This window comes from Camelus ferus, chromosome 26 (assembly GCF_009834535.1).
Source record: "Camelus ferus isolate YT-003-E chromosome 26, BCGSAC_Cfer_1.0, whole genome shotgun sequence".
Classification (NCBI taxonomy): Eukaryota; Metazoa; Chordata; class Mammalia; order Artiodactyla; family Camelidae; genus Camelus; species Camelus ferus.
Genome location: NC_045721.1, coordinates 27,394,696 through 27,411,461, shown reverse-complemented (window position 1 = coordinate 27,411,461; position 16,766 = coordinate 27,394,696). Strand labels below are relative to the sequence as shown.

At 51.9% G+C, this 16,766-nt stretch overlaps 1 protein-coding gene across 6 annotated transcripts in view; it reads right to left on the bottom strand.

The window, feature by feature from the left end:
• Positions 1 to 16,766, bottom strand: part of ERICH1 (glutamate rich 1) — a 78,208-nt gene that overhangs the window by 21,000 nt on the left and 40,442 nt on the right. For 2 of the 6 annotated variants that reach the window (XM_014564391.2, XM_032468541.1), the window contains exon 6: positions 16,208 to 16,729. In XM_014564391.2, the coding sequence (XP_014419877.2) occupies positions 16,656 to 16,729 (74 nt within the window). In that variant the 3' untranslated portion in view covers positions 16,208 to 16,655. Of the gene's footprint in view, positions 1 to 3,162; positions 9,006 to 9,672; positions 9,820 to 10,885; positions 11,027 to 12,061; positions 12,458 to 16,207; positions 16,730 to 16,766 lie in introns of those variants that run through there. The other 4 variants (XM_032468540.1, XM_032468537.1, XM_032468539.1 and 1 more) reach the window with 4 other exon arrangements.

Genomic DNA, 16,766 nt, shown 5'->3' with positions numbered 1-16,766 from the left:
AGACAGAAGCAAGCAGAGACACACAGGCACGTCTCCTGTGTGCCCCTTGGAGAGGACTAGCCACCATGAAAGCAACTCTTTCCTTGGAGATTGGTTACTAAGGGGAATAAATTAAATAGGAACCTGCCTCCTTCAGAGAAACCGTGGTTCATTCTCCTTGACGAGGGAAAAAGGCCTTTTTCACAGAAGAGCGCCTGGTAGTGAGTGTGGCTGGGGAGACAACTGGAAAGGCAACTACTTTACAGCCCAGATGAAACAGCTGATGTGGGGAGGTTAGAGCGGCTCTAACACAGTCGGGAACATTTGCGGGTCCAGTGACATAAGCACCACAGGAAGGACGGACGGGCTTCGGACCCAACCTGCAGGGGCGGAGTGACCACGGGCAGAGAGCAGGCCATTCTCAAGAAGACCCACCTGGGCTCATCAGAAGGAAACGAAATGGCAGGAGGAGGGCGGAGAGACCAAGACCGAACGCAGAGTGTGACCGAGTGGCTCCTGGTCTGAGAGGCACTTTTGGGGCCCTGGGGAGCTGATATTAAGTCCAGGGGCCATCTCCTCAGGGTGCCTGCTGTCGGGGCAGCCTTATTCATGCTCCCAGAGGCCATGGCTCAGGTGACAGTTCATGTGGTCGCTCACAGTTGGAAATCAGTGTTAACTTTCTGACGTATAAATCACTCTTGTGTTCAGGCAGAACGTCTTTGCCTCTAGGAGATGCCTGGGTTCAGACAGCAGCCTGAATGCACCCGGGTCACAGAGCTCAGAGGGTACAGAACAGCTTATAAACCGTGCAGTGAACAGCAACAAAGACCCAACTTAAAGAAACACTGGGCAGCAGCTTTGAACAGACGTTTCTCGGGACACAAGCGGCTGTGGGTTTGCTCCGGGGCGGGGCTGCCCTGAGCTGCGTCCCTCTGCCCTCCCCTCAAGGGGACGGACGCCTGCTGGCTTCTGTCAGTTAAGAACAGGACCTCCTGGGGGATGAGGGTGCCTGTCTTCCCAGGAGGTTCTCTTTGTAGTTTTGACTTTCCTGGAAGGTGTAATGTTTCTTTTACCCTAAGTTTCTGTCTTTTGCGCAAAGTCCTCTGGGCCTCTTGAAAGGCTTGTGGGGAACGCTGGACGGTGCACGCTCACTGCGACAGGACCCCCCGCCCAGGGACACGGGGCAGCAGCCCACCCAGCGGCCTCCCTCCGCCTGCCTCCCTGGCCCCCCGGCCAGCCTGGGCTCCCCCTCGAAGCCCAGGTCCCGGCAGGCACACGGCATCCTGACCACAGCTGTATGGCCCAGAAGGAGCCGGAAGACAGCCTCCTTCCCATGGTTGCAGGGACCTGAACTCACCACCCCAGCAGGTGCCTCACTCAGAGCTGAAGACAGCTGAGGAATCGCCCCCCACCCCCCGCTTTCCTAAAAGAGGGACATAAATCTCCATCTGTAACCGTGTCTCTCTCTCCAGTAGCAGGAAGAGGACCACGGTTCCCAGATGCAATCACTGGAGACAACGCGCGACCCTTGCCAGCCTGGGGAAGACGCGGCTGGATCCCCACAGCCTCACCTCCGCCAGTCCCCGGACATGCACCTTCCCTCATCTCGCCACTTCTCTACCAACTACTGCAAATTCAGATGCCATGTGAGCCAGGCTTTAACTGCCCCCCTGGACTGCGCACCTTGGGGTTCCCATGCATGATGCAGGTGACAGCAGACTGTCCGCTGTCCTCTTGTAACCTGTCTTTTGAAGGTTTCATCTCCAGGCCCCAGAGCAGCACCTGGGAGGAGACAGGAAAAGCTTTTCCCTCCCCACATCCTCAACAGGCACTTGCTGAGCCCTGGGGGGCTTGTGAGGTCTTGTGAGGTCCCGGGGGAACATGAATGCCCAAGACTGAGTGTCTCCCTGAGACTTCAGGTGTGACTCAGGCTCAAAACTCTGCCTGCGACACTGGCCCTCAGGTTCTGGTCATGAAACCCGGGTCCCTGAACCCCCTTTTCAATGCTGATTAGTATTTTATGAATAAAGGTTGACTTTTTACTAACTCAAAATGGTATGTGCATAGACAAAATGCATCTTATAAAAAAAGAATACATATTAAAAACATGAGTGGCATCTGATGGAACTTATCTTACAGAGCGAATAGTTTGCCAACTTGGGCTTTAATTACCGTTTGCTACAGGTGCCTTTGGCCACCGTCACGCTGGGCTGCTGAGAGCGCTGCACAGCAGGACACCAGCCACATCTGCTCGCGAGCCCTCCCACCGCCGTCCCCCCAGGCAGGTCTGCAGCTGGGCTGTTCTTGGGGAGAGCCCTGCTGCCCCGCACACACAGACCTTCTCAGGGAGAGAGCAGCATGTGGCTTTGCTCTCGCCTTGGCCTGGATTTTCTGACAGACCAGGCCTCTGCCCTCTCCAACAGGAGACTGCTCCTTCCGACTTGCAGTAATAAATTCTACTTTATTCTCCCACTCAGACACCCGAACGCTGCAGGCACGTGGTAAGTGAATCAAACACAGCAAATAATAATTAAGCCTGCAGAGAACTGTGCGTGTGTGTTAACACAGCCAGGCGTCTCGGGATCCTCTGACATTTAAAGCATCTGATATGAATTTCACTAGTTTTCTCTTGCTCTTCCCTCACGTGGACTTCAGTTTTTATAAAAGCATGGATTTCACGTTTCAAACTATGAGCTCTCTGGTGCAACCAAATACGCACGCACACGGGACAGCCCACTCTTCATTCTTGTGGTTGGTTGTCTGGTTGGCTGGGGTTGTGTGGTTATGTTGTTGGTTGGTTTAGTTGGTTGTTTATGTGTTTGGCTGTTGGTGTTGCTGGTTGGTTTAGTTGGGTGTGTGCCTGGTAGGCTGGCTGTATGTTTGGGTGGTTGTATTGTTGGTTTAGTTGGTTGTGTGGTTAGCTAGTAGGTTGTGTGATTGGTTGTATGGTTGACTGGCTGCTTGGCTGTATTACTGTTTGGCGCAGTTGGTTGTTTTCAGTTATGTGTTTGGTTGGTCGTATCGTCAGTTTAGCTGGCTGTGTGGCTGGCCGGTTCCCCATTGCTTCCGGGACCACAGCTGCTGCGTGCGTCCTGCCACTCACTTCACCCGACACAGCCACTGCCGGCCCGCACGTGCTCGCTCGCCATCCTCCCCGCCCCCCTTTCCTACAGTCTGCACCCCCGCCCCTCTCTCTGTCAGGCAGTCGTTCTACCACAGATCTTTTTATTTGAATACATTCTTGCAGAAGTTCTATTGTTCTGTGTGCGTGAGTCTTTAATCTATTACAACATTTTACACAGACGTGTCATCATCACGTTTCTTACTTTTCCTCCAAGCAGCTGTTTTAGTCCATCTATGAGGCACAGCCCATCTCACTCGCTGCTTCCAACACTCACACCACATTCTGGCCCGTAGGGGACGCCAGGCAGCCCCCAGACACCACAGATGGTGCTTGAGCGAGTACCTCTTACCTGAGCTCAAGGACCCGTGCGGATTTCCCCGAGCTGGGCACCCGAAAGCAGAACTGTGGAGTTCTCAAATCCTCTCCAGGTGGGCTGCCCTGCCCACACCTCCTCCAGCCGGGCACAGCCCAACGCCTCACCAACACCTGGCACGACCAGCTCTCTACAAAAGGACCCCCTGTGTAGTTTGTTTCCTGTGCTCTGGAAGGCAGGGGTCCTCCTGGGTTGGAGCCCATCCTGCTCTTGTTACCCTGGGCCCCTCTTTCTCCTGGTCCTCTGCACCCTCAGCCCGGTCCTCCCGCCCCACGACCCACGTCAAGTCCCAGGCCTTCATCTACCACCCACTCAACGAGTGCTTAGCGAGTCCTGCTACGTGCCCACCCCTGACCGCAGCACTGAGGACAGAAGGTAAACACGTGTCAGACAACACACTCCCAGAGCGAGACCACCACCTCTGCACGCAGGCGCAGGGGGCGGCACACAGCCCGGCACACAGGTAGACGCGGTGAGCGCCAGGAAGGACTAGTTCAGGGGCCGTCAGAGCTGGGGACTGGCTGGGAGCCCCAAGAGGGTGACAAGGACGTGGCCTGAGGGGCGAGCAGCAGGCAGAAAGCAAGGCAGACACCCCAAAGCCCCCGCCCTGCTCAGGATGGGGCCCTGCTCTTAGCTGCACCCGGTCCCCGCCCAGGAACCTCTGCTTTACCTTCTCTAGGGACTCAAGCTCCATCTTTGCAGGGTTGAGAAAGGTGCCGTCACTGGGCAGCATGGAGCTGGGGAGGGGACTTGAGGGCCAGAAGGCTTCTTAACTGACCTCAGAAGATCCTCTGTATTTCAGCTGTAACCTTCCCCTTCTCCTACAGGACCTGGCATTGCCTAGGTGTGGAGCTTCTGGGCGTCTCTGTCAGCTGGGGCTTTCAGGCTGCTGTAACGACATATCACAGGCTGGCGGCTTCACAACAGACACCTGCTTCTCACAGTCCTAGGGGCTGGACGTCCAGGATCAAGATGTCAGCCAGGAGTGCTGGTGAGAGCTTCCTGGTTCACAGACAGTATCTCCTCCCTGCGTCCTCACGTGGAGGACAAGAACACTAATCCCACTTGTGGGGGCTCCACCCACCACCTCATTACCTCCCAAAGGGCCCCCCCCAACACACCACTACATGGCGGTGGGGATTCAGTATGTGAATTCTGGAGAGACACAAACATTCAGACCACAGCAAGCTGCTATAACAAAACAGCATGGACGGGGCGGCTTACGCACAGACCTCTGTCTCCCACAGCTCCGGAGCCTGGAATTCCGAGATCTAGGTGCCAGCAGAATCAGGTCTTGGAGAGGGTCCTTTTCATCCGTTAACATCACTGTTCTCTTTAACGCACAAGTTATTCCACATGTGGCCAGCGGGAGACTAAGCTGGCGTTTCTGACACTTTGGTGAGTTCTTCTGCGGTTCTGAGCACGCACGTGCTTCCTGGGCTAAGGTACTCCAGTCTCACCTGTACTCTGCCTCTTGGGATTGCGGACATGCCAGGAAGTCACTGTGCACAGCCGGGAGCTGCGCTTACGTGTAAATGCCTGTCGATGTTTACCATGCTCGAAGTGAAACAGAAATTTAGAAATACATGTTAACTCATTTTAAAAGAACAATAATAAACCCCTTATGTTACCACAAGTTACGTATTTTAGTGAACAATAAGTATAATTTTCAAAACCAACTCTTCAGCAAACTTACTGTAGAGTGGGGAAAGACAGGAGTGTGTTGATATGCTTCTCCGACAACTACGGACAATTGCTATGCAACAGCCAACCTCAGTAGCTGCAGGTTCTACAGGCTGGTTGCAATGTGGAAGATGAAGCCATATGAGCAGTGGTGTTGGATATGAGTTTTCCAAAATTCGGGCTTTCAAGTGAAAATCTGAATTTTAGCACTGGTGATAAACTGTCAGTGTGTGTTACGTGTTACATAACAACACTGTATTTCTACTGCAGACAATACACAGTACTGCACGTAACATACGATGCCCATGTGGTGTGTGTGCAGACATGTACACACAACTCGTCCTTAGTTGTTGGAGATGTAACGCTGGGTGGGTTCCGAGGCTCAGAGCCACTTGCAGAATTATTTCTAGAACGCCGTCCGGGTGCCGTGTGTCTCCCACCAGCCACACGAGTGAGAACTCGTCAGGATTGGATTTTTTATTGTTTCCCTTCTCGTCTGCATTGACGACACTAGTGTGACCCCCACCGAAAGACTGCCCAGTTGGGGTAAAACAGGCCCAAACGTTTGAGAACAAGAAGGCTTTTCAAATCTTCCCCCCTTCCCCGCACTGGGGGATTGCTGAGCGCCAAGCCTTCCCGGGCCGGGGGTCTCCATCCTTCTCTGCACCAGGGTCTGGCTGTCAGGTGAGCACACATTGGCGACGAGTCAAGCGTTTTCTCTGTTTCTTTTATGCCTCCTGTGAGCCTCCTTTTCAACTTTCACTAAAATTTTCCTCTGTTGATGAAAATGTCACAGAGAAATAAAATTCTAAGCATTTTAAGTTCCACTGAGTGTCTAATCTTTGATTCATCTGTCCCACCGGACAATCCTCAAAGGAAGGATGGAAAACCAGAGCCCACGGCCGCCACAGCCACGGGCATTGGCCTCCAACCCTCGGCGCCCCAGCCTCTCCACAGGCCGAGCCCGCGGGAAGAGCTTAACGGATGCAGTGGCCTTTCTGCGGCAGAGACGGTCTGCCAGTGTGTGAGGAGTGTGTGTCCCTCGGGGATTTGGCTGCAGGGAAGCCGGGGGCAGCTACAAGCCACAGTCAGAGGGGACAGCAGAGCCTGGGCTCTCCAAGTTGCCAGGAACAGAGCCACTGATGCGTCACCATGGGCACCGTCCACCCCATGCCATCCCCTGAGCCATGGGCCCCGCTACCCCGTCTCTTTCTGCTGCTCCCGTGACATGAGAGCTACTCAGGGCTGGAGGAACCAGAGGGGGTGCTGCCGGCTGGCCTTCACTCTGTGCCCCCAGGAGCACCAGAGTCTGGATTCTCAGTGGGCTCCATGTGTGGGTTCAGGGGCGGAGACTCTGCGCTCCGGGCCCTGCCACGCCCCCACCCTGGGCCCTGACTCCTATGCCCATGGCTCAGTCTGCGCCACCACGCACAGTGGGACCAGGAAGGGCCTCCCCAGGCCTCCAGGGCTGTGCTTTCTCAGGCTTGGGGAGCACAGTCCTGTCCGGCCCGGTCACTGCTGGCGCTGGCCTCTGTCCTCAGTGTCCCAGGCTCCAGGCGGCTGCTGGCAGTTTGGTCATGAGGTTTGGTCATGCAGCTCTCACCACGGGGCTGGCCCTCGACGTGGACTCTGGGGCCCCAGCCTCACCGTGCCACGTGGACCGTCCTCCTTCTCTGTCCTGGGAGGACAGAGCCAGGCATGGGAGCACACAGGGCAAGACTCTCTAACTTCAAAGACTTGAGACGTGGTGGTCACTGGCTCGTCCCGACTCCGGGGGCCCCGTGGGTGGTCACTCAGGAAGCGTGAGGGGCCAGCAGTGAGAAGAGGCCCCACTGTCCCCTCTGCTGTGAGGCACCCAGAGCCCCTTCCAGGCCGGTTCTCCTCGCCTCCCCGAGTCCCAGGCACCACGTCAGAGGCAGAGGCTGAACTCTCTCTTCTGCCGCATGTGCTCTGAGGAAGTCAACGTGGAAGCTCCAGTAATGAACAGAGCACGGAGGAAACTGTCATTCTTCTCTTGCCAGTTCGCCAAGGCAGACTTCAGCCAAATAACGAGACCATTAAAATCACCCTTCATGTAGCAAGAGCTGAAGTGGGGGATTTATTCCACAAGGTCCTCAGGGTTCACGGAGTCTTCATGGGATGGGCGACCTGGAAAGGGAATCACCCCTGCAGATATTTCTTTTCCAGGAGTTTTAAGAGGCCTTCTCACGGCCTCTCCTTGGTGGCCTGGGTGTGCTGGGGACACAGGTGTGACAAAGTGACGGCCCTGCTCTTCAGATCCAGACTTGGCCTGAGTGTTCTGGGCTCCCTCACAATCCGAGTTGCCTGCCACTCGCAACACTGCCGACCTGCACCACCAACATGCTTCCTAAAAACAGACTCTGCTGTAAACAGCAGCACAGACCCGTCCTCAGCACCCACAAGGTGCTGGGTGCCCAAACCGGCCCTGGTGAATGCTGGGGAGAGAAACTGGGCAGGTGGGCACCAGGAGTTCATCCCACACAGGGCACAGCCCACCCACTGTGCGGGTGGGCAGCATCGCGGTTTTGGGCATGGCCTTCCAGTATTTCCCCTCCCCACTCGATGGTGACCCAGCAACACGAGTGACGCTGCCCTGGGGATTTATTTTCAGAAAAGGTGCACAGTTCTTGGTGCAAAAGGAAACTACCATCCCCCACGCAGTGCTCCCCAGGACACACTGCAGCTGTGTGTGTGTGTGTGTGTGTGTGTGTGTGCGCGCGCGCGCGCAAACTGCCTTGTGTTCCTACGTGACACAGAGCTGAGGCTGAGCCCAGATGCTGTAAACAGTTTCCTCACCTGTGTGCAGGTTGGTGGAACACCTGCGGGCAGGTGGCACTGGGGGAGCTGCAGGAGAGTGTCCTGCACGGCGACTGGTGGGTCCTCAGGTTACGAGGCTCCCTGTGAGAGGCTCAGCCCCGCAGGGAGACTGCCTGCAAGGATCCTTGAGGAACTAGTATTCTTTGGGGGAAGAAACAGTTTTACAAAGTTCAGCACCTCCTTTAATCTCATTTCAGTTTCTTCTCCTCAAACGCTAATTTTTACTTGTTAAAGTCAAGTATAATGAACTCTAACGCCCATTAGTGTTGGTAAATATCTTCGTTTGAGTCTTTTATCACAAAATTCTTCCCAACCACCGGCTTGGCTCTCGTCTCCGTGTTCAGAAAAGGAACCATCTTCGTTTCTGTGTCAGGGGATTCAGGGGGCAGTATTTTACTTTCTTATTTGTACTTTTCGCTTTAATTTTTAACAGCATGAAAAATAATATTTCCTAAAGGCAACAAAGTGTTGTGAGAATAGAGAGAGATTATGTGTATTAATAATAAAAAATAAGAATTTTTATCCTTACAATCAATAAACAAGACTTTCTTTCTCTCAGCACTTGGCCTTGGGCTGCTGGCTGGAGCCGTGGTCCTCCGGGCTCTCGGACGGAGCGCATCCCCTGCTCTGCCCTTCCTGCTGGGGTGTCCTCGGTGCAAGGTCCTTAAAATCAGCCTTCCTCCGGAGCACCTCTGTGGCTGCGGTTAACCCTTCGGACACTTTAGGCCTGAGCCGGTGCCGAGTGCAGCCAAGCCAGCCTCGTCTGGGGCAATTCCTCACACACCGCCAGTCACGGTCCTGCCAGTGAGCACTTATGCCCACGGGAGACCATACTCACCCCTGTGGATCTGCTGGGGTTTTATCCACGACTCCCCGACGTGGTAGCAACGCAACACACAGCAGCCAGCTGGCCCCAGAGTGTAAACAGGACAATCAGCTCCTTGAGGGAAAGACCCCACTTTTCATCCACGTGGCCCAGTGCCCAGCAGAGTCCTGGGATGTTAGCATCTGAATCACAAATGTATCAATTAAAAGTGTATCAATTAATGGGGCCACATTTAGGGGGACAGTCAGGTACAAGGACGGTGCCAGTGTCCAAAGGGCCCTTAAGGACGCTCCCAGGCCCCTGATGCATGTGACAGTCGTCCAAGACAAGCACACCATGTGCACCAGGTGCCATTCAGACCCCTGTGTGCCACGAGCCCGCTCTGCTTGGGGCCTCCCCCCACCACTGCCAGGCAGGGGACACTGGGTCTGAAGGTGCCCATCATGGGCACTGGCTATTCTCAGATGAAGGGAAAAGGCGACTGGCAGACTGCTGAGGCCGAGTTTGACAGATATGTCTGTGAGAAAGGGTGGCCACAAGGTAGCACTAGTGATGGGAACTCTAAGGCTTCCGTGCTCGCGATCAAGAGTGACCTTAATTAAGCTCAAGCAAACATCTCTTCACCCACAAAGTGGCGGTGATCATAACTGTAAAATCCCTAATGGATTTTTGTGAGAACAGAGAGGTGTCACGTGTAAGGAATTTATTGCATGCCTGGCACACAGCAGGTGCTCAATAAATGTTAGTTCCCCCTTTCCCCTTCATCCTCCATTAAGAGCATAATTAAAAAGCGGATGAGTACCCAGGTTTGCAGTGAGAACATCCCCAAGATAAGAACAAAGATTTTACTGAGTCTGTGAGGAGGAGGAGACAAGGCGGCCCCTGGGATCTCCACAGGTGTCCCCTGGACCTCTTCTGCGAACACTGCCTCCGGTGGCTGATTCCTGACAGCTGCCATCAGTTACTGTCTGTGTTCATGTTGGAATGTTCTAGTCCCTTAAGAAAACATTTATTATTTTAGGACAGGCACATTTCCAGCCAGGGCAGTGGTGATGAACTGTGAAGAGGAGATATTCTTGGGGATAATTTCCAGCAGAAGTATGTCAGCCGAGGTGAGTCAACAGCATAGCTGCTGATTGAAATACCCTCTTGTGGTGCAGACAGAAAACAGTCTGGAGAAACACCGTTTCTTCACCTGCTCTGTCCCTCCCGGCCCCTCTGCCTTCCTCCCGAATTTCCAGACGTCCTCATCCTATCTGTGTTTTAGGGAGACATTCAGTTACCACCTTTTATGAAACCGTCTTTCTCCCTTGACTCCTCCATGAAGGTAATTTCTCTCCAGCTGAATTCTGATAACAGGTCACCTATATATTCTCACCTAACCTTTGCTCGACTCACTGTCTACATCTACCTTTAATAAGTCCTGTGTGACAGTGAGCAAGCCTCTTAAATCCTCTGGTCACCAGCTTCCCGTTTCCAAAATGAAAGGGGTTGAATGACCCTGTCTGAACAGGTATGGGGCCCAGTCAGTGATGGCAAACAAGTCCATCTGGTCCACACTGGTAAACGAGCCACCCAGCCTGTGGTACGTGGGTCTGAAGGGCCGGCGGCACCAGCCACACTCCCAAAGCAGGTCCTCTGGAAGGAAGACCTAAGTGGTCGCCTTAAGAAACATCTGTTGAGTGGCCACTCTAAACCCATGCCATGTGCTGTGGGCCAGGGAGGTGGCAGCACAAGGGCCAATGCCAAGTGCTACATGCAAGGACAGACGATGTCCTCCTGAACCTCAGAGGGGTCACGGTGTGGGACCTGAATTAAGCCCTGAGAACAGCTGATTCTTCTATCTGACCGCTCTCCTGGTGGGACGGTCATTTCTCATGCTCTGTCCATCTCCTGTGTGACCTGAACCACGCGCTGCGCCCCCTGATCACGCACACCGGCTCCTGCGTTTGCCCTGAGAGCTCTCCAGGAGTGTCGTTTCCTCTCTGCAGTGGCCCTCATCACGATCCCCGCTACGTCTGCACCTCTTCCCTGGCCATTCGTGGTCCATCTCTCTGCTTACCTTGCACCCATGAGTTTTTGTCTGATTGTTCGGTCCTGGCTGATACCCTGCCAGTCTGTGAACAGGTCTCGAGACTCAACCTTCTTGCTGGTACTGGAGCAGGGAGAGTTCCCTCCACCTTCTTAGGTTCTGTGGCTGGGCCTGAGAATTAAACCGACACAAGGCAGATTAGCAGAAGAAAAGCACACAGATTTTATTAGTATTTTTAAAAAATGTCCACAGGAGATTTCAGAAGGAAAATGGCAGCTCAAAGAAGTTGTTAGACCTGAAAGCTCGTGCACCTCTTCACACAAAGAGGGTAAGTTGTGGGGACGTGATGAGACGAAGGGGCAGTGAGCTGCGGGACAGAGCCTGGGAAACAGACGAGAAACAGCTGGGAGGTCGGGGTCACGTCAGTGGTTTGCCCAGATCCCCGTCGCATCGACCCCCGTCTCTGGAGATAAGAACGCTCTGCCCTTCCTGGTGCAGGGAGGGCACCTTCCTCACGGGAAGTTCACGCCCTGCTTCAGGCAGAAAGAGGAGGTCAGAGAACCTGTCCTGCACTGGCTGCTCCTCAGGTGCCTTGGCCCAGAGTGACCAGATGCCAATGCGGGACGTTTGGGGGGACGTGTTCTGCACCCCTTCAGTACCAAGTCAAGTCACTGTGAGCTCACGGCTGTCCCAGTGCTGACAGGCAGGGACCAGCCCCCAGACCAGCTGGCTGAGGCACGGGGGCTGGAGGAAGAGCAGCCGCTGGTTTGAGCATTACTGACGGGAGGAACAGACCCAGCCAGGCCAGTCAGATGAGAAGGTGGCTCATGGTGAGGGCAGCTGCCTCCCGGGAGGGGACTGCACGGTGTTGGGGAGGGAGGGAGGCCATGCGTCTGTCTGAACTTTTATTCTTAGGCACGTATTTCTGAAAAATCTTTAAAAAGAAAAAAAAGAATGAGAGTTTACTCTTTAGAGTCCATCTTAATAATGATACTATTTTCTGGAAATTTATATCTAAAAAACTAAAAGGAAGATGAAGTTGAGATGTGTAAAAAGACATTCATCTCTAAAAGGCTTTAAGGGTCTGGGGTGAAGAGAAGTGCTCAACACTAGCCTACCTTCCCCAAGGGAAGGGCACCAGCAGCAGAGCTCGATTCACTCACCCTCGAACGGTTCAGTTCTCTGCAGCTAGGTTACAAAACTCACCCCGGAGCCGAAACTCCACCCCACTGCGTGCTGGGTCCCGCGATGGGGCATCACCTCGAGTTAATCCACGTGCTACTTAGGCCAGTCCTGCGAAGGAGGGCGCATCTGCATCCCGCAGGCTGAGAAAGGCAGGCAGGACCCGAGGAGAATGAAGCCACCACTGATCACAGCCGGCAGACAGGGCCGCCAGCAGGTCCTCCTCCGCCTGGCCGGTGTCCACGCTCTTCCTCCCTGCATCACTGCGCTGCTTCTAGCGACCGTGACATTCAGAACATCCCCTTGAGCTCCGGGTCTGAAGCCTGAAGGCCAGAAGTCTGCTCACCAGCATCCCCACAGAACCGCTGGGCACCAACAGAGAGTCGCGCAGACTGAAGCTTCCACACTTTCAGGAGAAGCCTGGAATATGGACAGTGAGACTCAGAAATGGCGACTGGACTCAAGAATAGTTGCCAGTAGCAAGCTTCTGGCAGGTGGTCCTCCTAGTGTGATTCAAAATCCCAGTCCAGGGCAAGAAGGCGTGTGGAACAGGAGCGACCAGCAGGGCTCCCTCTCCCTTGGGAGGGGTCTACACGCTGGGCACACTGAAGACGTGCAGGGCTGCTTGGCGTCCACCACACTTGTCTGCAGGCTTCTCAGTGCTGACATTACAAACCTGCTTCCAGAACCTTCTGCGTCAAGAGGAGAAAACTAAGAGCAGCAGCCGCCTCATGGAGCGCCAGGGCGCGCCCGGCACTGCGCAGAGGCTGTAGACGCCCACAGCCAGCTTCAGCCTCCGGAGGCTCTGAAGATCCAAAGTCAGGGCACATTCCCCGGAGAAAGTGGACCAGGGCACCGGACGGGGGGAAACGCCAGGACCGGCCAAGTGCGTACAGGCGGACCAGGACAGCTTTTCCTGAAAACACAGAGCATCAGGGTCTGTGAACAGCCAGGGGATGCCGTCCTGCTCCTGAGGTCTCAGGATGCAGGGCAGCCGGGCTTCTCCCGGCACAACTGCCTCCCGGGCAGCAAGCGACGAGCTCCTCAATCCTCAGAGCCTCCTCTGTCTGCACGAATCCACACCGTTCACGGAAGACCAATGACATGGACTGAGTGAATGTTCTGTAGTACTGTGAAATACAGACAGTTCTAATTTCCCTCCAGCCTCAATCATGAGGGGGAGGAGACGATCATATTTATGCTGTCTCAGAGACAAGATGTACCTGTCTTTGTTTTCTAGAAGTGGTGTTTTTCTTTTTGGAATTAGATATCCTGATCACCCCACCTGCTCAGTCACACCCCTGCTCCTCTGTACTTCTGGGGTGTGGTCAGGGAAACGGACAGAGTAAACCCCAATGAGCCAAGAGGAGCGTTTACAGGGATTCTGTGCTGAGACCAGAATCAAGTAAAGGCTCAAGTCTTGCCTGCAGATTAGAGCTTGTTTCCTGGAATCCATCAATACTGTGTTAATTTGCTGGGCAGGGAAAAGTTATAAATTGTTCATAACTTAAAGACACAAATTGGATGTTGAGAATTAATAGGAAATTATGAACCTGCCAATATTTAATTTATTTTTATATTGGCAAACATGTGTCATTAATTAAGAGGCACCTCAGTGGGAATCAGAAAGCCAGGGTCCCACCCGAGGTGGTGGGAGGTTCTGGAAAGGAGGCAGAAGCTGCCGTTTCCCACCTGCCAGGGATACCTCAGCCCCCAGTGAAGGGGACATGATTCCGGGGCCTCTGACCTCTGACCTCCGCAACATCACGTCTTGGGAGGAGGAGGGAGTGGTGGCAGCAGATCGCGTCTCCACCGAGGGGGAAGGGAGACAAAGGGCATCCGGGTGTGGACGGGACGCTGCCTGCAGCTCCCACTTTGAGGGGCGGCTGTGTCCTGACCCCAGCTCCGTGGAGACAGCAGACCATCATCCATTTGCAAGGAGGCAGCACTGGAGTACTGTGGGCTTGTCCTGATTGGTGGACCTTCCTGGTGTGTGACCTGTCCTGCTTGGTGGGCCTGTCCTGGGTGTAGGCCTGTCCTGGGTGGTGGCCCGTCCTGGGTGGTGGCCTGTCCTGGGTGGTGGCCCGTCCTAGGTGGTGGGCCTTCCTGATGTCCAGGCCTGGTTGGTGGCCCCACTTACCAACCTTTATCAAGCTTGGGGGACTTCACAGCAACTAGTCTCAAGTTGACGGATCTCCAGAACCAAGTATGGAACCCTCAGTGTCTCGTCTGCCTCCAGAAGGTTCTACTTAGTGGGACAGATGCCTCTTAAGGACCTAGAGGGTGATGGGGAAGAGGAGCTCTGGAGAATGGGGCACCACAGTGGAAGGAAAGAAAGAAAATGATCTCTTTCACAGATAACAAGATCTTGTACGTAGGAAACTCTAAAGATTATGTGCGCGCACACACACACACAAAACTATAGAGCTAACATATGAATTCAGCAAACCAGCAAGATACAAAATCAATATTAAAAACCAGTTGCATTTCTATACACCAGCAGTGAGCAATCTGAAAAGAAAGTTAGGGAAGTAATCCTATCTATAACAGCATCAGAAAGAACAAAACACTTAGGAGTAAGTTTAATAAAGGAAAGAAAGATCTGCACACTGAACACTGCAAAGCATTGCTAATAGAAGTTTAAGACATCGAGACATCCTGTGTTCACAAACTGGAAAAATTAATGTTGCTTAAGATGTCAATACTACCCAAAGCAATTTATACATTCACTGCAATCCCTGTCAAAATTCCAATGGAGCTTTTTCCAAAAATAGAAAAATTCAGCCTAAAATTCATACAGAATCTCAAAGGACCCCAACCAAATAGCCAAAACAATCTTGAAAAAGAACACAGTTGGAGGACTCAAACTTCCTGATCTCAAAACTTACTACAAAGCTACAGTAAACAAAACAGTGTGGTGTTTCCACAAGGACACATAGACCAACAGAACAGAACAGACTCTAGCAATAACCCCCACACAAATGGTCAGTCTCTTTTTGACAAGGGTGCCAAGACCACCTAATGGGGAAAGGACTGTCTCTTCAAATGGAGGTTGTTGGGAAAACTGGATGTCCACAAGCAAAAGAATGGAATTGGACCTGCCTCACACCATATATAAACATTAACTGAAAGTGAATCAAAGACCTAAATGTAAGAGTTGTAAAAAAAACTATAAAACTCTCAAAATAAAATATAGGGAAACACTTTACGATATTGGTTTGGCAATTATTTCTTTGGCAAATATTTCTTAAATTATTTCTTATTTCTATGCATCAAAGGGCACTACTAAGAGAGTGAAAGGACAAGCCACAGAATGGGAGAAAATGTCTTCAAATCATGGTTCTGATAAGGAATTAACATCCTCACTATATAAAGAACTCTTCTAATTCAATGACAAAAAACTAAGGGTCTAATTCACAAATGGACAACAATTTCCACAGGCATTTCTCCAAGAAGAGAATGGCCAGTGAGCACACAGAATGTAAACTGAAACCACCACACGATGCCACTTCACAGACACTAGACAGTGTCACCAGGAAAGCAGAAGGTGACAAGTGTTGGTGAGGACGTGAGGCCTTGGCACTCATGCGTGGCTGGGCGGCTGTGATGGCACCACCACTGTCGACCACAGCGTGGTGGGTCCTCCAAGGGTTACTGCAAAGTGACCACCTGACTCAGCGATTCCATTCCCAAGAGAAATGAAAACAAACATCCATGCAGATTTGTACACGGTGTTCACAGCAGCATCATTCACAACAGGAAGAGGGGAAAAACCCAAGTGTCCATCAACGACGGATGCTGGACAAATGCAATGTGTGTGTACACACAGTGGGACATTATTCAGCTGCGAATGGGAAGGGCCACGATGAGCACACAACACTGTGAATGTACTTAATGCCACTGAATTGTACACTTAAAAATGGCTGAGATGGCAAATTTTATGTTATGTATGCATAACACAATGAAAATGATGAAATGAAAAAGAATATTTTCTTGAACACAGCCAATGCCATCCGAAAATGTTACCCCAATTGACTGATGTTTTTAAAACTCAGGCACACTGAAAATGGATGACAGCTTCCACAACAAAAGGAAGATCAAACAGGAAAAACATATTCTTGAGCTTATTCTTAAAGTAGAGGAAAAAAAGAAGAAAACAATAAATTCAACTAGAATAAAAATACTTAACATTTTAATATTCATACGGCATTCTTAAAACAGACTTTCAGACGCCAGGTGATGTAAAATCTTATGCAAATATATAACAGCTTCAAGCTATACAGCTTATTCAATCTAACAGAATGTCCATTTTTAATCTTTACAGGAATCAGAAAAACAGAATCACTATGTAGTAATTGAAGACATGTAATTTCAAAGAAGTGAAAACTTCCAATTTTATCCCAATTTTTCATTTAAAGTCTCTTACTTTGTTTGTATTATGTACAAACACATGAATAAAACAGGAGGAATGTCTTCCAAGTTCCCACGGTTTGGGTTACAAAGAAAATATAGAGAATTTCATCTTCTTTGTGTACAGGAATTAAGGCTCAGCCCACTTCACGTCTGTTTTTCTATTTTCTTGTTAAATATTAGCTCTTCTCAAATAGATGCACTGGTTTTATTCAGTGTTTTTCTCAGGAAGGACACGTGTGATCCAGTAACTAAAGAAAGCTGAGATCACCCTGGCGTAGTCTGGGAAGCAAAAACAAGACAGAAAAAAAATAAAATA